This window comes from Pholcus phalangioides, unplaced genomic scaffold, assembly GCF_987345545.1.
Source record: "Pholcus phalangioides strain wild (caught in Gottingen) unplaced genomic scaffold, Ppha-v1.0 ptg000003l_1, whole genome shotgun sequence".
NCBI classification, from domain to species: Eukaryota; Metazoa; Arthropoda; class Arachnida; order Araneae; family Pholcidae; genus Pholcus; species Pholcus phalangioides.
Genome location: NW_028301596.1, coordinates 57,400,080 through 57,421,041, shown reverse-complemented (window position 1 = coordinate 57,421,041; position 20,962 = coordinate 57,400,080). Strand labels below are relative to the sequence as shown.

The 20,962-nt window shown below is 33.0% G+C and overlaps 1 protein-coding gene across 2 annotated transcripts in view; it reads left to right on the top strand.

The window, feature by feature from the left end:
• Positions 1 to 20,962, top strand: part of LOC149089001 (serine/threonine-protein kinase ATR-like) — a 159,354-nt gene that overhangs the window by 92,128 nt on the left and 46,264 nt on the right. For both annotated transcript variants that reach the window (XM_089251216.1, XM_089251211.1), the window contains exons 34-50: positions 306 to 441; positions 1,033 to 1,178; positions 1,327 to 1,441; positions 5,266 to 5,403; positions 6,107 to 6,272; positions 6,887 to 7,068; positions 8,363 to 8,468; positions 9,382 to 9,532; positions 9,692 to 9,782; positions 10,449 to 10,511; positions 10,986 to 11,101; positions 13,752 to 13,884; positions 14,464 to 14,606; positions 15,599 to 15,698; positions 17,863 to 17,985; positions 18,475 to 18,650; positions 19,087 to 19,285. In XM_089251216.1, the coding sequence (XP_089107342.1) occupies positions 306 to 441; positions 1,033 to 1,178; positions 1,327 to 1,441; positions 5,266 to 5,403; positions 6,107 to 6,272; positions 6,887 to 7,068; positions 8,363 to 8,468; positions 9,382 to 9,532; positions 9,692 to 9,782; positions 10,449 to 10,511; positions 10,986 to 11,101; positions 13,752 to 13,884; positions 14,464 to 14,606; positions 15,599 to 15,698; positions 17,863 to 17,985; positions 18,475 to 18,650; positions 19,087 to 19,285 (2,284 nt within the window). The remainder of the gene's footprint in view (positions 1 to 305; positions 442 to 1,032; positions 1,179 to 1,326; positions 1,442 to 5,265; positions 5,404 to 6,106; positions 6,273 to 6,886; positions 7,069 to 8,362; positions 8,469 to 9,381; positions 9,533 to 9,691; positions 9,783 to 10,448; positions 10,512 to 10,985; positions 11,102 to 13,751; positions 13,885 to 14,463; positions 14,607 to 15,598; positions 15,699 to 17,862; positions 17,986 to 18,474; positions 18,651 to 19,086; positions 19,286 to 20,962) is intronic.

The following is a 20,962-nucleotide window of genomic DNA, read 5'->3' as shown; positions in this document are numbered from 1 at the left end:
GACTTTCGCTGACAAGGGGGTTGGGGTCAAAAGTGGCTAAAAATTTGCTTACATAATACTTGAATGGCCCCTTACCTTGAGTAGGGTGTCCTTGGTTTTCCCCAGTATTTGATTAAAGGGTCCACGGTTGAATCCTAATTGAAACTTTCAGTTCTAGGTTGTTCAAACTTCATATCATTTTACAGTTAAGTGAAAAAAAGTGTTCAATGACAGCCATTTTTTTTCAAAGAAATTCATTAATATGCATGGATTACAACAGATGAGAGGTGAGACATACATAAACTCAAAATATTAAATTTATGCAGGCTGGATGTGAAGAGCACTACTTCAAAGCAAGTATCTGATGGCTTTTTGAGCAAAATAGAAGATGAGAATTTTGCATTTGAATTGATTAAAGAACTTGCTCATTCTTTTCTGGGAGCTGTTGATTGCAGAATTCAGGTACTGATGTGATAAACAATTTAGAATCTATCTCCCTTCAAATCTTATGTGTGATAGAATGATCTATTTATTATGAAAAATGTTTTGCTGTACACATATTTTTGTTCTTTCATCATAGAAAAAAATTAAACATTTAAAATTAAAAAAAAAAAAAGTTTTATGCCTGGTAATGATGGTTAGTGGGATGCGTATCCTTCTGATATTTTTTAATGGTGTAGTTTTTGCTCTGTAGAAAGAGTGGTTGTGCATTACTTCAAGTTTGTTTTAAAAAATGATGTAAACTCCTATTTGTCAATTTACCTTCCTAAACTGCTCCCATCGCTCACAGTTGATGAGTTTAGTATAAGGTGCTTCAATCACATATTGATGGTTTTTGATGCTGATGCAAACTTTTCCTCTTGCCAATATAGGGAACTATATCTTTGACTATTTGTACAGTTTGAAGCTTAAATATATGTATATGAAATATCACATCTTCAGATTTAGCACATTTTAGTTACAATGATTTTTTTTGGAGATTTTCACCTTTCGACTCTGTAATAAAAATTAAAAATGTTAATTTCAGATTTTCAAATTATTTTTTAATTTTAGGATTGTTCAGCTTTTGCAATTCAAGAAGTACTCAGAATCTATAAATATTCTGAACAAAAATTGTCTGGCAGTAAAAATGAGCAAAGTTTGTGGAAAAAGTTCCCAATGGATATCCAAGAAATTTTGGCTGTTCTTTCAAGTTCACAGTCAGTATTTCCGGATTTCAGTTCTGTAATTTTTCAGTCATATTTTCTTAACATGTTTTTTCTTGGTTTCATTATTGTTTCAATGAAGTATATGTTAATTGAAGTAATATTTTGATCATCAATACACATATTTTTGACACTTGTATAGGTACAGGCCACTGGAAAAGATTAAAAATAATTTTAGTCGACCTATATATAGAAGTCAAATGGGTTCCTGTTTCAGGGACTGGGTTACAAACTGGTTTACTGACTTGATGTTGAAGGTAACTTTTTATGATAAGTTTTATAGGGTTAGCTTATGAATAATTGTTAATGATCTGTAACAATCAAAATCTTTTCATAAATTGAGTCTAGTCAGAAAGCAAACTATAGTGGTGTGATTATGTTGTGATATTCATTATCAAATGGACAAAAGAAAAAAAAAACAAGTGTATATATATTAGAGATGTAAAATTCTCGAGAATATTCATGAGAATATTCTAGAATATTCTGTGGTAGGACTACTATTATAAATAACTTGAGAATATTCTTATAAGTTCTTGATGAGAATATTCTCCTGCTATTTATAATATAGTTACATATAATATCCTTGAGAATATTCTCTGGAAGGACTACTTTCATAAATTACTTGGGAATATTCTTATAGAAAATAATAAGAATTATTCTGAAGTTATTAATAGTCCTTCCAGAGAATATTCTTCAGTAACCGAAATCTTTCCAGAGAGTATTATCAAGAATATATGTAATGGAGCCCTTCTTCGTGCGAGAAACAATTACTACTGAACGTTACGTTACAATTTTGGAACAATTTGTCAGCACACATGGCGCATACCGCAGCCCATGCAGTAACTTTAGGCGAATGCAATGGTTTCTCTTCACACAAATGAGGATTTTCGGGACCCCAAAATCTCCAGTTTTGTTTTGTTTTTTTTAAATTTAAAAAAAATTAAAAAAAAAACTAAATTTTCGAAATTTTGTACAACATTCTTACAGTTTTGCTAATAAACGTACCGTTTACCGCATAATTCTATTGATCTTTGTTGTAGAGGTATTTAATTTTGAAATAAGGGCTTATTCGCTGATCATCCTGTATATACACAAGTAGAAATTAGAACAAAGAAGGAGAAAATAAATAAATAAATGGACAATGAGGAGGTCATTCTCAAGGGGGAACTCCCACATTGTCCCAAACAGCAAAAATGTTTCTGATGATGGTAAGCTAAAAATAGGCATAAAACTACTATCCGTTCCCCAACATTTTTGCGATAAGAAACTTTGAAAGTCCAAAAAACATGAAGAAAAAGCAAAATTGAGAAAATCACATTTATTTTCAATTTTTGTATTTGTGTACATGTACTGTCCTCATGTAAAGTATTGCTAAATGAATAGTTTTTCCACCCATCATTGGCTTGCCATTTCTGCATCTTTATTTATCCTCCAGCTGATCAGGTTGGGGTTTCCAGTCATTCACCCTGTATGTATAGAATAGACCTGATGGTGTAGTTTTAAATTCTCTGGACCCCTCATTTCAAGTAAAAAAAATCTAGCTAAAAAATTAGTTTCCATTGCAGTTTGACAAAATTAGTTCCAGTACAGAAAAAAATTAGCATTAGTTCATATAATGCTTAGAATTTATTTATATAATTTAAGATCATATATAAATAAATCCTTAATATTTACTTGTAGTATACGTTTTTCCTACGGAAATTAAGTGAATGCAGTTCTCTAAAGTTTAAAGTGAAGAAAAGGTATATGATAGCACCTACCAAATTATTTTTCTCCATTTGTCTGGAATTCATTCAGGAGCCGTATTTCCGTTACCAAACTGCTTATGTAATGCAGTAATTTTTTTTTATTGTTTTTTGTATTTTCTCAGTCTTAATAAACTCAGTTTAGCAATACACAGTTGACACACCAATTTTATGTTCACCCATATTATATGTTTTTCTGCTTTGTACATAATGTTTCTGAGGTGGGGGTCCCCATCATGTTTCCTATACAGTCGAATCCTATTTTAATGAATACCATTATAGCGAAAATCCCGTTTTAACGAACCCTTTTCTAATCCCCAGATAAGTTTGCATAGGAACATTGCAAAGACCTGGAATTCCTTTATAACAAAATTTCATTTTAACAAAGTGATTTCTTCGGTCTGTTGGAATTTGTTATAACGGAATTCGACTGTATCAGTAATGTATATCTCTTTCCTTCTTTAAAACATTATTAATAGGTATTATTTCCCATTTTTAATGTTTTGTTTTAAAAACCAAAATTATCAATTTCAGTCTTATTTGATGTGTTATCTTCCTTCCTTTGATAACACACATGGTGTGAACCAGGTTTTTTTTTTTCATAATTTTTAAATACCACTTGGAGAAAACTATGTAAAATGCTGAATCTATATAATAAGCAAGAATTTTGGAATCCCTGCTCACTTGTCCGTAGTAGCTACAACAAAGTTGTATGATTAGAGCGATTTCCTGTCATTTGAAAAGAAAGAGTTTTTGTCTTTAATATCCCTATTTTTCAAAATTTTTGAGAAAGTTTTTTTTTTCAGATATTGTTCTTTTGAAAGTATACCATAACAATTAGAAAAATGTGATTCATTTGCTGGAGACAGATGTTGTGAAATGTTTGATACTTTTAAAAAGCTTAGATATTGAGCATTGACGCCACAAACCTGCAGAAGTTTGTTAATCACAGCTTTCCTGGATTTGATTTAACAAATTTACATAGGCTTGTGACAATTACAAAAAGCGCAATTATTATCAGATTAAGATTGTGCAAAATTCATCTTTTGCATATCTTTTTTTCATGAAACATCAAATGGCTAGAAACTGTTAGAGAAATACTTTCAACATCACAAATCCCCCGAAAAGTGCTCCGAGTACTTATCTATGCTACAAAATGACCTTTCTAGGTATAATATACAAATAAAATCTAGAGGGGAGGAAAAAATTAGATTTTTAAGTCAAATAATGTGTTTATTTTTCTTGATAAAATGCAATTAAATTTTTGCTAAATTTTTGCTATTCAGTTTTAAATTTACATTTTATAACTTTCAACTGAATTTGTTTCTTTTCACTATGAATTTAGTTTTTATGTGATTCAAAGTTTTTTCTTTTCGACTTTGATTTTATGCTTGCCTGCATCATAGAGGGTTTTTTTTAGCGGTTCTGTGAAAAATGTAAAATCTGATTTTCACTGTAAACCTACTGTTACTAGATTGTACATAAACTTTGTAAACAGTCTGGGAAATTTTTTAACAAACTGGTGCATGCCGGTTGTGTGCATATGTGTGCGTGGTCCTAACATATTGTTCTGGACAATTTTCACAAGACTTCGAGATTGCAAAACAAGAAGCGGTTCGACGGACAAACACAGATTTATTTACAGAACAGCAATTTACATGTATTTGCAACCTAATCAGAGAGCTAACAACTTTCTCGCAAAGTTCAATCGCAACTGACTTTTCATCCAGTCTCTCCTCTTGTGATCGTCTCACTATTCACAGCTCTGGTCGAAACTTCGAGACAAAGAATATTCCACAAATTTCTATTTCATAGTACCAGGTTTGTGGTGCCACTGTCTGGAGGGGTGGAGCCCTCTGGAATGTTCTCTGCCAACCCTCCACCAGTTCTCCACCAATTGCACGTGTTTAACCGAAACCGGTATCAACTGCTGTTGTCAACAGATTTCAATATTTTTGAGACCCATCAAACAAATTGCGCCATCTATCATCTATAGATCGTAACAATATTTAAGATATCAGAGTTATGCATATTTTATGTTTGAGAAGCTCTGCCATCTCTCTTCTGTATTGGAAATGAAAGCGCAGATACCTGAATTTTTTGTGTAACTAATAATTGGCTTGTAGACCAGGAAAATTGATGGGAATAAAAGGAAATTTGTATTGTATCATTCATTTTATGCAGATCACTAGAAAAGTTAGGTTTGTTGGGTGTGGTGCAAGTATTTAAATGTGAAAACCTTCTCTATAAGTGTCTGATTTTACAAGTGATATTTTATTACCATAGCAAATAAATGAGTAAGGCAGCCAATTGCAAAACTTCTTATTTATTTGCAGGTGAAGCAAGACATGGCTGTCAGGTTATTTAACTCATGTTGCATGATTGTGAAGCATGATTTGAATTCAGGTCTTTTTCTCCTACCTCACGTAATTGTTTATGCTTTGATTGATTCTGATGATGAAGGGAAAGAGCAGGTAATTATTTTGTATACATCAGATTTGATTTCACTTTAATGTACATCACATCTAGTTAGTACTTACTTATCGTGAGCTTCAAAATAAATGATATCAACTGTTGATGGTCAATGATATTATTTTCAGTTATTAATTTAGTTGCTTGGCAGTTTCTAAGGCCTTCAAATGCTTTTGTTGCTGACCTTTTTCAATCAGAAAACATTTACTTTAGTTGATAATTTCTCAATAGGAATTCTTTATTAGATGTTAATAAAGAATTAAAATATCAGCCGTTATTTACTTTTGCAAGAGATTTATACTCTGGATGTATAAAATCGAAAAAAAAGTTAACTGTAGAAAAATAATGGTTCATAAATCATCAGAAATTATGGGCATGTGTTCAATACCAAAAGTTCAATCGAGATACATAAATGTTCTCAGAAACGGAAAAAGCAAATGCAAGGAAGAACCATGGACTTACAGGTTTTAATGCACAATGAGCTCCATCTTTAGAGGATAAATATAACTGCAATCACTGATTGGGCATACACCCAAATCTTAATTCCTGGTTGATCAGCAGGAAAAATGTGTTTGTTCAAGTAAACAATGTTTTCTGACTTGATGTCGAATTGAATTGTTAAATTTTTAATTATATATATATATATATATATATTTTTTTTTTTTTTTCTCTAAAAAATTCATTGTATTAATAACTATTTTTCAGATATTTAGTGAATTTATGGCTGTACTAATGGACTGTGAAAATTTATCTTCTTCACCTTCGGATTTATGTCACTTGAGTTCTCAGACAATCTTCTCAATATTTGATCATTTATTGAAATGGACCAGAGACAGACAAAAAACACTCAGTGCTGAAGGAGGTGCTAAAGGTGAATAGATCTTAAGACAAACATTCATCCAGATTTTCTCTAAACCACAACAGATCCTTGGATATAGTAAGATCATATAAGAGAGGTTCTACTGTAAATTATTTTAAGTTATTGTATTTTTACTTTACATTTTATATTGATGGCTTAAGATTTTTCGAAATTGTACAAGAGAGCAGTGATTCACTTTGAAATCCTGGCTTGCATTAACACAAATAAAAACAAGAGGGTGGGGGGCAGACATTGTGCTATGGATGGCACTCACTACATTCAGTCGTGACGATGTGTAGATCTACATACTCTTGAAATGTGAATTTCAATCCAAAGGTTTTTGTGATTATGCTCAAAATATATTGAGTTCTTTTCTGATCTGTTTGAAACTATAGCAACATCATTTCTATAGCTTCAGACTGATTCACTTTTGAAGACAGCATGCTAGAAGCATGCCACAATATGTGTCCCAAAAAGCTCAGTCCATGTGGCTAACCAGAGTTTTCATGAAGCAATCTATTTCATAGGTTTGTCTACGTCTCTCAAGAGATTTAGTTAGAACTGAAATATATTTTTTTATTTTTTCTAATGTGTGACACAATGGCTGATTTTACTTTTTCTAATAGGTCTAAAACTACAACAAGATACAAGCTACAGAACAATTGTGACATTCCTATCAAAAATACCACAGATTCTCTTAGCAAAGTCGTCTTTTCATTGCAAAGCATATTCTAGATCATTGATGCATTTAGAGCAGCATTTGAGAGAGCATCCAACTGATCTAAAAAACAATACACGATTTTTGCAAGTTAGTATTTGATCATGAATTTAAAATATTTCAAGAATCAGTGGTTTTTAATCATGAAAACTATGACATAAATCAGAAAAGGTTACTCTCTTACTGTTATTGATGAGATACCTCACCTCTTAGCATGTACAATGCAGAACTTTTTGGATGAAGAAAGTGTTCCTAAAACCATAAATCACAATTACTTATTGTCTCTTGAAACAGTTCTTAACATTGATTTTTGTAATTATACTGATTCATTCTTCTTCTACCATGTTACAGATATTTAAGGAACAAAAGTAAATGAATGAATAAATAAATTTTCCATAAATATTTGACCTTTGACAATAAAATATTCGTATTTTAAGGCAACTGACTACCTTTTTTTAGGCACTTTTTTTAAATAAAATAAAAAAAATCTACCCTTACATTTTTACAAAACATATGGTTTTATGATAATTCAGTATAAAATAAGGAAATTCAGTGAAATTTCTGAGATATTTTTATTACATATATGCTCAAAATTAGCTTATGTTAGTGCTATACATTGTATACTAAAAACCAGGGCTGGAACTTGAAAGGGGCAGGGGAGTGGGACAACTGCCCCAGGCAGTAAAATTTAGGGGGATGGCAGTTTTAGGTAGGAACAAACAACACAGTTATAAAGTTATCAAATTTTAATGTTATGTGGACGAAATTCAAATTTTGGGGTGGTATCAAATTTTTGACTGGTGGTGTATTTTTTTGTAGTATTTTTTAAAATACTTGGTGTCAAAAATTTCATTGAGAATAACAAAAATATATATACCACTAAGTGAAACAATGTGAATTCTGAAAAAAAAAAAATTTTACATTCAAATGGCTGTGTGTGTGTGATTCCCCCTGAAATATTAAGTTCTGAACATACAGCCAAGTTCCTAGTTCATTGCACAACTAGTATCATGTGCAAAACAGTTAAAAATTCTCATTAAAATATCTTGCATACTTTTTGAGCAATTAATTTTTGCATGCAGCAAAATAAGAGAAAACATGACCCTTCAAAAAAAAACATGTTTGAAAGTGACAACTTTATTTCTTCTTGCACGTATAAGAATAAAACAGTTTTGTATTTTGTGAATAAAATCTTTTCAAATGCATTGATAAAAAAATCTTTCAACAATATCCATAAAATTTGTCATTCGTAGTCAGTTTCCTGAAAAACCCGTAAAAAAAACCAGAAAATATTATTTATTTAATTAGAGTAGAAATATTCATAAAGTAATTTTTTCTCAAAAACACACAAATATTGTGTTTTGCACTAATTTTTTTTATTTAGAAATTGTATGCTGCATTGGATGAGCCAGATGGTGTTGCTGGTGTAGCTGCTATACGAGCAGAAGAACCGACACTCAAAGATATTATTTTGGAGCATGAAGCCATAGGTCGGTAAACGTTATTGGATTACTTTTTAATAATGGTTAAAAAATATTTTTTAACTATAATAATAATTGGGGTGCACTTGCTTGTTAGGAAAGTGTTACATACCTGCTCAGTTTCTATCAACAAAAACCTAGGCATGACTTGGAGGGAACATGAAGCCTCATAAGGGGGATAGCAAAAAAAGAAAAAAAAAAGCTAACACTATAAAATAAAATAATCTTGAAAAAGCAGAAAAAAAAAAATTGCCGCCCATGATCAAGCAACTGATTATATGATTTGTGGATGTGAATTGTGTTAATTGTACATGTGAAAAAGGTTTTGTGTTACGATACAAATACAGATTATATGGATGTTTCTGATTTTCCTACTATTGTTGATCATTGATCACTTTTTGTCACCCATGGTCATTTTCTTCACAGGAGGGCTAATTAGACCGAGACCTACAATTTATTGCAGATTGTGAATGGTAGTCTGTTTTATACTCACCTAGAGGTTGGTGCGCTAACCCCTCGATGTGCGACTCCCTTTTCGTAGCACTATTTTTTGGTGGTCATGTCATCGTTTTGTATCCCTGTGTCAAGAAAGTTTCTGACTAGGGCAACTTCTGTTGTTGATTCTTTGAATTTCTGTATGCTAGTTTCCATTTAGATGTGTGATTCACACATCAAAATTGAATTTTACTCCTCTAAATTTTGTTTGGGAGTGAGAATGCTCCTTCATATTTTAGGGTTTTTTTTGAAGGACTCTTATGTCCCTTAAAGGAACCGTCTTTTTTGCAATGCTTCCTCTCCCTTCAGAATTTTAGAGAGGGGTGAAATTGTTTTTAAAGATATTTTTTAGATAACACCGGTTTTCATCATTTTACAAACAACATATGATAGTTTATTACTAATTTATGAGTGTTTTACGTTTCAGGTGACATGCAGGCCGCCTTTGCTTGTTATGAAAAAGCGGTCAGTGTATATTCGGATGAAGTGAGTTTTTATGGTGGTTTATTGAAGTGTTTTCTTGGCATGGACCAGCCAAGTACTGCTCTCTCATATGCTAATGGAATAATTAGTGACAGGTGATCCAAAACTTAAAGTACCTCCTATTTTGCTTAGTGAAAAAATACATTTTTAAGTATAATTTGTTTTTTATATGGTAATTTTGCATATCCTTTTGGACTGTTCTAAAGATTTATATTGTTTCTCTCTCTCTCTCTGATTGATATTATATCATCAAGGCCACAGTGGGAGGAAGAATTGAATTCATATCGTGTTGAGGCAGCATGGAAGCTTGCTAACTGGAAGGCTTTGGAAACATTTTTAGAAAAAGTTAGTACCAATTAGGCTTTAAAAAAACTTAATAAATCTTCATATTATATTTTATTGTCCCAAAATTTTGTGTTTAGTAACTACTCATCTTTGAACCATATATAATCAAGTGTTCTCTTCTGTGAAGTTGTTTGCCAATTGACTGACTGCTGACACTTAAACCATTAACCACAATAGAATTTACAAAGCTGTGATAGATTTAATTTGGAAACTCTAAGGTTGATTCACACCTCGTGTCTCATGATGCATCCTCGTCAGAAGACTCGTTTGTGCTTGTTTGGTCTACGTCCATGCCTTTTCAGTTGCCCATCCAGCTTTGGCTTGGGCAGTTGGGCCAGAAAGTTAAGAATCTGGGAGCAGTTGTGTGACACAAACCTCATTGATATACCAACAAGTGGGCTTCCAGTGGAGCCTCACTAGCAGTTGACTTATCTGGCTTGCACGCATTGCTTGTCTTGTCAATATTACTCATGAGCTCAGTGAGTCATACAAGTACAAGCATGAGTAGTGCAGACTTGTATTAGCAGTGTGTTAGAGTTATACATATTATGTTTTCAGGTGGTATCTATTTATTTTCAATTGGAAATAAATAAAATAATTAAAATTTATGTTCTCTGGTTTTTGCTTTCATCAATTTCAATTTTTAATATATTCACTGTCTTCTAGGAACCTCCTTCTGATAGATGGAATGTAGGAGTTGGGAAACTTTTGCATTTTGCAAATCGCAAGGTCAGGGAATTTTTGAGTTTTCTTTTATATTAAGGCCAAAAGTTAGTCGCATTCTTTGTATCAGAAACAGTGTGTAAACAATATTTCCTATCAGTGCTATAGATTCCCCCATCTCATTCGTTTATTGAACCAACTTTGTTACTGTGAAAGAATTACTTTCTTAAATTTGAATATGTTATGAGTAGGTTTGTGTTCATGAAGTAAATAAACTTCAAATATAGAAATAAACAGAAACACCAAGCAGAATATTTCTGCCATATAGAAACTAATACATTAAAAAATTAATTAAAAGGTATATTGTGTATTTATAATGGCTGGAAAATGTTTATTTTACTTTTTTAACTAACCACTTTATATAATATTTTACCCACAAATTAAATCTCTATATTTTATATTAAAGTTGTTTAGCTTTGTGTTGATATCACTGTATTTTGTTTCATTATATAAATAACCCCAAGTTTTTTTACCATATAGGAAACTTCAGACTTTGAGGAAGAAATCAGAAAAGTGCGATGTAGTCAGATATCTCCACTTTCTGCTGCATCAATGGAAAATGGTGCTTATCTCAGAGGATATGATAATTTAACTAGGTGACCGAAATTCATTTCTTCTATTAGGAATATTCTATACAGTGTTCAAAATCATTGGTGGTTCATTATCCTTAGACCACTTAGGCAATTGGACCACAGAGAAAAAAATTATGGTGGTCTACTGAGCCAGTAAGGGCAACCCCACCCCCCCCCCTTTTGCAGTGATATATTAAGTGGAGAAGAATCTCTTATGAGAGAATCCCCAATCCTCAGTTATTTTATGTTGTCTCAGCCGTTTAAATGTTGAATGATGATTTATTATATAAAAGTGTTACTGCTTAAAAAAATATCTAGCGACCCACATTTTTTTGTCGGATAATCTGCATGGGTTCAGGAAGGGGAAGTCGTGTGTCTAACCTCCTTTGCTTCTATGAATCACGTCACTAAGGCTTTGGGTAAGGGCAAAAATGTAGATGTTGTTTACCTTGATTTCCAGAAGGTATTCGATCGGGATTCGATTTGGAGATTATCATCAAAAGGCAGTTTGTGAAGTGGATAGACGAGAATAATATATTGGCGGATAATCAGCATAAGTTCAGGAAGGGGGAGTCACGTGTAACTAAATTCCTCTACTTTTATGATCACGTAACTAAGGCTTTGGGTGAGGGAAAAAATACACATACGTTGTTTACCTTTATTTCCAGAAGGCATTCGATTGGGTCCAACATGGTAAACTCTTGAAGTGTTTACACGAGATTGGAATTGGGGGCAACTTGCTGAATTGGATAGAATCGTGGTTAAGAGATAGGTCTCAACGAGTTATGGTGAACAGGGAATTCTCTGGTTGGACAGGCGTCACAAGTGGAGTTCCTCAAGGAAATGTCCTTGGTCCCCATACTTTTTTACTTTTTATCGATAAACTCGATCAGGGTATCGATGAGATTACTAGCAAATTCGCAGATGACGTGAAGCTAATGGGGTAATCAGGAATCAAAGAGATAGGGAGTCCCTCCAGACCTACCTAAACAGAATTGCAGCATGGGCGTGACGGAGGGGAGGAGCATGAATGGACTCAATGCAGACTCAATGAATGGAGCATGACGTTTAACGTTGATAAGTGCATGTTCGCTTATTTCGGGTCGAACAACCCACGGTTCTCTTACGAGTTGAATGGTGTCACTATCCCGGATGCAACTAGGGTCACAGATTTGGGAATTCTCATTGACAAGCAGCTTAGGTTTTCTGAATATTGTTCAGCTGTGGTTAAAAAAGCGTACAGAATGCTCAGTTTTATTTTCAAAAAGGTCTCTTTCCGTTCTCTTAAAGTCATTCTTCCGCTTTTTCGAGGCTTAGTTCATCCGGGACTGAAGTATGCAGTAAGGTTTTGGAGACCACACCTACAGAGGGGCATAGACTTGGTTGAAGGGGTGCAGAGAAGAGCTACGCTTGTCCTTACTGGCACACAGAGTTATGAAGAGAGACTTCATTTTTTGAATATGTTTACATTGGATGAACGCAGGTGTCGAGGAGATATGATCGACGTGTTCAAAATTTTCAATGGGATGGATAAGATGAACCATGAACTTTTAGTACACTGCCAATCGACTGCTTTTACAAGGGGACGATTGGTAAGGGACAATGCGAGGTTATGGTGTCACAGGGAATTTTTCTCTAATAGGGTTGTTCATAAATGGAACAGCTTACCCCCGGAGGTAGTTAATTGTAACACAATTGACATGTTTAGAAAGAAATACGATAAACATGTTGGGGTAAATCGAGAAGTTATCCATACTTGGAATAAGATAAACATAAGCATTCTTATGGGCATTGTATGATATTTTATCATGTGCATATATTGTTTATAATTTTTGTGATTGTGTTTTTAATTGGGTTGCTATGTTTTTGAAATGTATGACATCCATATTTGTTATGGGCGTCTTTTTTTCAGCCACCTCGTTGGGCATTTTGCTTGTTGTGCCGTTGTATTTGTATTTATGGTAAAGATTAAACCCTGGAAAAAAAGTGGAAGAACACAAAATTAAAAATTATGCAAAAAATGTTGTTTTAATCAGAAGAGACACCTTTTTTCTTTGTAAGCCTTATCTTTCAGGATGTCATTGATGAATATGTCATTAATAACTAGTTTCATAATCTTTTTCCAATCTTTTTGATCAAAGCAGTAACATATTTGTTTTCGTACTGTGTACCATTTGTATACGCTTTGAGGCTCAAAATGACAAGCCAAATGATATATAGCGGTGGATATCGAGTATTATTGATTATTGTGTGTTATTGCTTTTGTACACTTTCAAGGCTGCCAAGAAAATTGTCTCATTTGAGTTACTGTGTATGGCCCATGGAAGGATTATAACCCTTTGGGTCAAACAGTGTTTTTTTGTAGTTTTCTTTTTGTCTTTTGTAGCTTTATTTTTTGTCTTCCGGTCTTGTATGTTTTGTGTTATGAAATGGATAAAAATTAATTTAAAAATATCATATTTGAAAATAAACTAGTGATTCCAGAAATAATATCCTCACTTGTCTATTTTTAGATTAATTTATATAATTTAACTGCTTCCCTACTTTTTTATTTTTGAATACATATACATATATAATGTTTTCAAATCCAAAGTTTCTGTGTTTAATCAATGATTTTTGTCAAAGTGCATTTGTGTCAATAAATATTCTTGCATACCATGTTTCGTTGCACTAGGTTGCATATGATGACTGATCTAGAAGAATTTGCAAATACATTCTTATTTGCTGAAAACTTAAGCATAAATGACATCGGACCAAAGGTTGATGATTTGATATCAAAATGGAAGCTTAGACAGCAGCTAGTGCAGGTAACATTACATAGCTTTTAAGAAACCATTATCTAATTATATTTTATGCTGACAAAATGTTACATAATTTTCATCATCACATAATTATGATTAAACATATTAGATTTATAAAAGTTCATTTTTGAGTTAATTTAAATTATGAAATTCTATCTCTCTAAGATATATTTTCTTATTTATCAGTATTGATTTTATGTTTTCTTTGTCTGGAATTTAACTCTCACTAATAGTATCACTTGCAATTAACTCTAATATCTTTACAAAATTCTAATTTATGTGCTATTTCCACGGAACCTATTGGTTTGCAAAAACAAATTACATCGTTTTTTCTCTTCTTAAAGCAGTAGTTCTCAAACTTTTCCACCCACAACTCCTTTTTCCTTGTCATTGTTTATCCAGGACTTCCCAGAATAGTTTAGAAAAAATCTTTTTTTTTTCAAAGCTGTAAATGGCAACATGTCAATACTCCAGCTCCTCGCGATGCTCCCTAGGGACCATGTCACACACTTTGAGAACCACTGTTTTTAAGGCATTAAAAATAAAGATTGTTCTTGTTTTTCTTCATCATATTTTTTTTTACAGTCATCACTTCGATACCAAGAGCCAATATTTGATTTGCACAGGATCTTGCTTAAGATGAGCAAAGCACAGTACCCACTACTTTCTACAAAATTTGACCAGCATATTGCATCTTGTTGGCTTGAATCAGCTAAACTTGCTAGAAAGTAATTAATGTATATCTTTTCTGAAAATTTTTCATGTTAATGATTTTTAATTGCATTTAACATTCAATTCCTTAAGCCAATTATTATAACTTTTATTCTTTTTATAATTTCTGTAATTATTTCAAAACTCTGTAATTATTATTCTATAATTTCTCAATATTTTATCTATCTATAAATACATTCCATTACAGAAAACAAAAAAATAATATATTGAGATGGGATATGATGAAAATTTCAATATCAATAAAAAAACTTCTTTCCCTCTCAGATAATTAAATATATTTAATCTTTTAATACATTGTAGATTGAGTTTCTTATTGATGATATTTTTGTGGGGTTGTGTACCGTAGTTACTTATCTATGAAGATTGTGTGGTAGTTGCCCCCCCCCTTTTGATGCAATCAATTTTATAAGAAAATTAAAACTTAAGTCGAGTGAAAAGAAGTAATCATGAAAGTAACAATTTTCAAATACAATAATTTTATTTAAATAATATCTAAACACACGTTGAACACTCCATAAGAACAGTTTTTTCCTCTCTTATAACATGGATCCCTTTCCCACAAACACACCCAGTTTTAGAAACGAAAGTTGGAGAATGCCCCTAGTCTTATAGTCTGGCATATACAATTCATACCATTACATGCTTGATTTAATTAGTTTTTTAAAGTGTGAGTGTGTATACTCATGTTCATTTTCATTTCTGTGCTCAACTTTTTTTTTTTTTTTTGGTTTTTATTCCCTGAATTTAAAAAAATCAGATTAGCTAAAGCAAAATTTGAGCATATATCTAAAAAATTCTGCATGTTGGATATAATACTCAATTATTTCCTAGATATAATGTTTATAGTGAACAGTTTCCTTCATTCTTCCCTTTGTACACTAATCAAAAGGGAAATTTAAATGTTGACGAACTCCATATACATTGATAATTTCTTCTTAGGAAATATTTTTTCATTTTTATCATTTCAAATGCTTTTCTCTTTCCAAAGGAACGCTCATCAACAAAGAGCTTACAGTTGTTTATTGGAGGCTAATGCATTAAATGCACCTTTATTGTTCATGGAGAAAACTAAATGGCATTGGACAAAGGTTAGTGTGATGTTTTGGTGTGAATACTTTTTTTTTTTCATCTACTTGATTGAATTACAGCAGAACTCCGGTTAACGAGCGAAAATTTGGAACAAATTTTGATTCGATTAAAGAGCGATGATTCGCATTACAAGCTAAAATTTTGCGCTTCGTTCATTTATTTTCACTTTATCACAACTGAGCCGATAGTTTTTCACTTTCGTCCATACACGTGCTATGAAATTATGGGTAATATTCTCCACTACAGTGTTTGGTCAGCATGCTCAACTCGAAAAATGAACACCTGAGACTGTTTACGATAGTAAACATTTTGGCCTTTCAAACACGCATATGTGTGCTTCAATTTTTTTTTAAATTCTTGGAGAAAACCGTGGGCTGATTGGATTATTGAATGTGACTTCACGGCTAGCTCATGAGCAAGGGCCACCATTTCTGAAGAAATTGTGTCATTGAGCAAGACCATGGGACTGGAGGTGCATGAGCCTGATATTCAAAAACTAGTGGAGGAACATGATCATATCCGCAGACGAACTGATGGATACCATTGCGTGCAACAGGGAGAGCTTATGCACGGGATCTCGTCTGAGGAAGGTGAAGAGACAAATGAGTCTGTCACTTCAAATGAGATTAAGAGATGAGCAGAACGTGCGTAATAATCTGTGCAAATTTTCGTAGAAGAGAATCACCTCAAATAAAGTTGTAGCAGTGTGAGCAATAAAACTGTCCAATGATAGTGTGATTTCCTATTGCCGAAAATACCAAAAAAAGGCAAAACCAAGTGTCATTGATAGGGTTTCTTTTTAAAGTCACACAAAAAGAATAAGTTTACAGACGGTGAGTGCAGTGCGTAAGCCATCCTAAACAATAGTCTTCCTTTCTGTCTCTCTGTAGTTGTTTAGAGTAAGTTAATTTGTAAATATTATCGTATTGTATGTTTATTTATGGTATTATTGTTTTTAAAATATGTTATTGTATTATTTATTATATTATTATTGAGTGAATGACGTTTTTATCAGTCACTTTCACTTGAATGCATAATTGTGGAACAAATCCAAATTTCCATTATTTTCTATGAGGAAGTTTGATTTGAATAACGGGCGATTCGCATAATGAGTACGTTGGCAGAATGAATTAAGCTCATTAACCAAAGTTTCACTGCATTAAATTTTCTGTTTTGATTTCATTCGAATGAGTTCAAAAACCTACTGTATAAAATTTGAGTATAAGCTAAGTAATTTTATTTTAAAATTGGTCACTATATTGTAGGGAAGGAAAGAGCAGCTTTTAACTGTGGGTCCATTTTTTAAGAGAAAAAATTCACCTAAGTTTTAGATCCCCTATAGTAGGGGTGCATAAACTTTGATACATGGGTTAGATGCTGCCTGCAAAATTAGTTTCTTTTGGCCTATGGAAGCAGGAGCTATATTTGCAGCATTATGTGCCTACACGCAGACATCCTACAAGTTAGATGCAATTCATGGTAATTGTTGTGCAAAGGCCATCAAAGATCCTTCTCACACACTAAGAGTCCTCCTGTGTAGTTTCTGGTTGAGCCCAGAAAACTCAACTGTCATATCTGGCCAGCAAACTGAAAAGATTTTGTACTTCTTTCCTTCTTGATCCTTGTGGTAGCCATTTATATGATAGAAAAATTACGTTGCTGCTGTCTTGTAAATGGTCAACTGAAAAATGGTGAAGATTTTGAAGGCTTTCATCGTTTTACATTGTAACTTGTCCACATTTTTTCTCTACAATGCGTATATTTAAAAAAATCAATTTTAGGCATAAGTTTTAAACATTTTGCTGTTTTTGTGGTTTTCAAGTGGGAGAGGTGGTTTATAAAAAAATGAGTATGCATATTAGTACATAAAACTGTTTACGAATCGATTCTATATATTTTCATATTTTGTCTTTTTTTTACAAAGGTTATCAAAACACTAATTGCTTAAAGCTATTTATTTAAAGTTAATACAGAAATATGTACATGCCAGATCAATGCCAACGATTAAATCCCAAGCCTGTTTAACCACAACAGTGCTATAATTTATTTATTCCCAAGCAAAGTGATATATGTTTCATTGTTTCAGATGGACACCCAAAATTATTATACTATGTATTGGCTATTACATGTGGTTTTTTTAATTATTATTTGGGTAATTTGCAGGGTGAAAAAGAGCAAGCAATAAGCTGTTTGCAAAAAGGCATAGAGGAACATTTCTCATGTGACAGTAGTTCAAATCTGAGGGAAAACATTTTTCCTGAAGGAGATAAGCTAACATGTGCCAAGGTAAACGTTTGACTTAATTTTTGTCAGATGAAGGAAGGGTTATTAAGACCGTAATATCTATAAAGTCACACTTTTCTCTTAATTTACTTTTTTCATTTTCAAAATTTATGCAAGTAAATTGAAAATTTGCCAGAATAATTTTAATTTTGACAGGACACCAGTGGGAACAAAATTTATATTTGTCTTGGGAACGTGTTTTTCTGTTTCTTTGAATATTCATACTTTGCATTGTCATGTCTGTCTATTAATATTCTATAGTTTATTGTTCTGTAAACTCATATTTTCTCTCTTTCCTACTTCACGTTCTCCTTTCACATGCCACTCCGTTTTACGGGGGATATATAAAAGGAAAGAGTTGTATTTCCTGTGTGTTTATTTGATGAGAACTGTGTGTGAAATGTTGTAATTTGTGATTGAAAAATAACTTGAAGGTGAAAGATATCTTCATGGCATTTCAAGCATATTATTTCATGCTTGAATTTTTTTTAGGCCAAGTTACTTCTTGCAGTGTACTGTGAGGAATCTGCCATAGCGGACAGCAGTAGATTGATCCAGATGTATCGAGATATTGTTAGTACCCATCCATCATGGGAAGCAAGTCATTTCCATTTAGCCAAGTATTATGACAAAGTTTTAGGCACTTTGGAAAAACCGGAAACCAAAGCGTGAGTGTTCCTCTCATTATTGAATGAAATGTATCCATGAAGTAGTAGTAGAAAAACAAAGATGCACAAATATCTTCTGTCCCAGAGATATATTGCTAAGTACAATGATTTATTGATGCACTAAAACAGTGGTCAACAACTAGTGGTCTGTGGAGATGTTGGGACAAGATTTAGAATTTTTATGTTTAGTATACTATTTCATTATATTCTGATGTATCTTTGTATCACCAACGCAGGATAAACCAAGAAACTAAACAAGCATATTTCATATTAATAAAATGGAGCTATCATTCTTTCATAATAGATGTTTTTACTTTATATAAAAATTGAAAATGGTTTAGTGGTCTGCACGATTCAGAATTGTGATTTAATGGTCAGTGAGGGTTAACTACTGCAGTAGAAGATAATAGATTTTAAATGAAACTTTGTGTTTTAGAGATATAATGGTCCAAATAGCCAAAAGTTTTTGCACATCACTGCGATATGGCTGCAAGCATATTTACCACTCTTTGCCAAGGCTTTTGGACATTTGGTTTGATGTCGGGACTAAAGTCATCGAAAGTCAAAGTTCATCTTCGAAGAAAAATAACCATCAAAAAATTATGGAGGCAGCGCTCTATCAGCTCACATCATCTGTAAGTTGCATTCTTAATTATATGCCAAAATTATGAGTATGAAGTGTTATAGATTGTCATTTAGTGTACTGTACTGACTGTATCACAATGTAATTGTAGGATCAAATGAGCGCTTTTTGTACTAGCATATGCTATTTGAATTGAATGTTTTTCTCCTTTTTAATTTTGCTGCATCATCTTGTTTTTATTGTTTGGCAAAACATTTTTTAAGTTTTTAAATTCTTGGGACTTGTGTTTTCCTTAGTGAAGCCTAAAACAAAAACATCTTTGTTCTCAGACTCTAGTCAAATTCTAACTAAATACTGTGAGCACCTTTGATGAATTACAAAGATACTCTTAGAGGAAAGGGGGGAATTTTTTGGGTGAGGTTTTGAGGGATAACTTATTTGACGACAAGTTCTCACCATGTTTGGCTGAGCCTGGTGGTACTCGAGTTTTATTTTTTGGATTATCTAAAATGTAAACTAATAGCTGTTTGTAACTGAGAGAGATGTTAAGAAGTATGTGTCCTTTGCTGTTCAAAGTTGAATTTTAAAAATGAGTAGTAAGTCAAAAAAAAATTTTCTAAGATAATTCTACGATTTGTTGTAGACTTGTATTTCTTGGGCTGAAATTATTTATGTTTGAAATGTTGCATTCATGTAACAGAATCCATTGATATTTTCAAAATAGCCAAATTGTCAATAAACAAGTAAAGCTAGCTTGATAGTATGATGCATTGAACTACCACAAGAAAACCTGTCTTTAACAAAACCTATATTAAGTGGATTTCAATGCCAAAACCCACATTAAAAAACTTGGATTAAACTGAACCTGCCTAACGCGGAAATGGAAAGGCAAATTGTAGCCTCTTAACAGACAATTTCGCACAAACAAATCAACTGTTTTGCAATCAATAACCCAAAGGATTACATAAAATGTTAAAATGCTCCATAGAAATTTTTTTGTTCAATCCTTGCTTGCCAATGTGAGTTCTGCTTCACCCACCCTTAGATTAACAAAAACTGTTTCCATACTTGATGCCATGGTTTTAAAAAGCCATATGCAGTGGAGTGGTTGTTTTCTGAAACTGTAACAAATTTTTTTTTGGAAAAGCAGGCTATTCTACAAAGAGAAATCAGTGTAAGGGGTAGAGTTCCAAATAGTATTCAAGGCTTACAAAACTGTATGCAAGCTGCTTTCCGTGATCACAGTGCTGAGCAGCATAGGCGGAGATAGACTTGGAAGTCTGGGGGGTACGGTCATTATTGCTGGAGAGGGGGGGGCGGCACGATGATGATGATGTCAATTCGTAATATACATTTATACATTAGATCAGTCAACTCCACCTTTGACGCGTATCTCCGCCCATGCTGAGCAGGACCGGAATTAGAGCGGGCAAACTGGGACACTTGCCCATATGGCAAGCCGCTGTGGTGGTCGAGTGGTTATAGTGACGGACTCGCAATGCGAGGATCCGGGTTCGAACCCCACAGTGGTGGTCGGCTGAAGTTGGTTTTCTGTGGTTCCCAACTTCAAGGCGCGAATGCGAGCCGATCTCCCCGTTAAAAAGTCTGGCCACAGAGAGCAACAGGCCTACAACGTTACAAATATTCAATCATTACACTTCACTCACAATTTGAAGTATAGATGGCAGCACTGAAATATCATATACAACACTAGCTACACACTCAGACT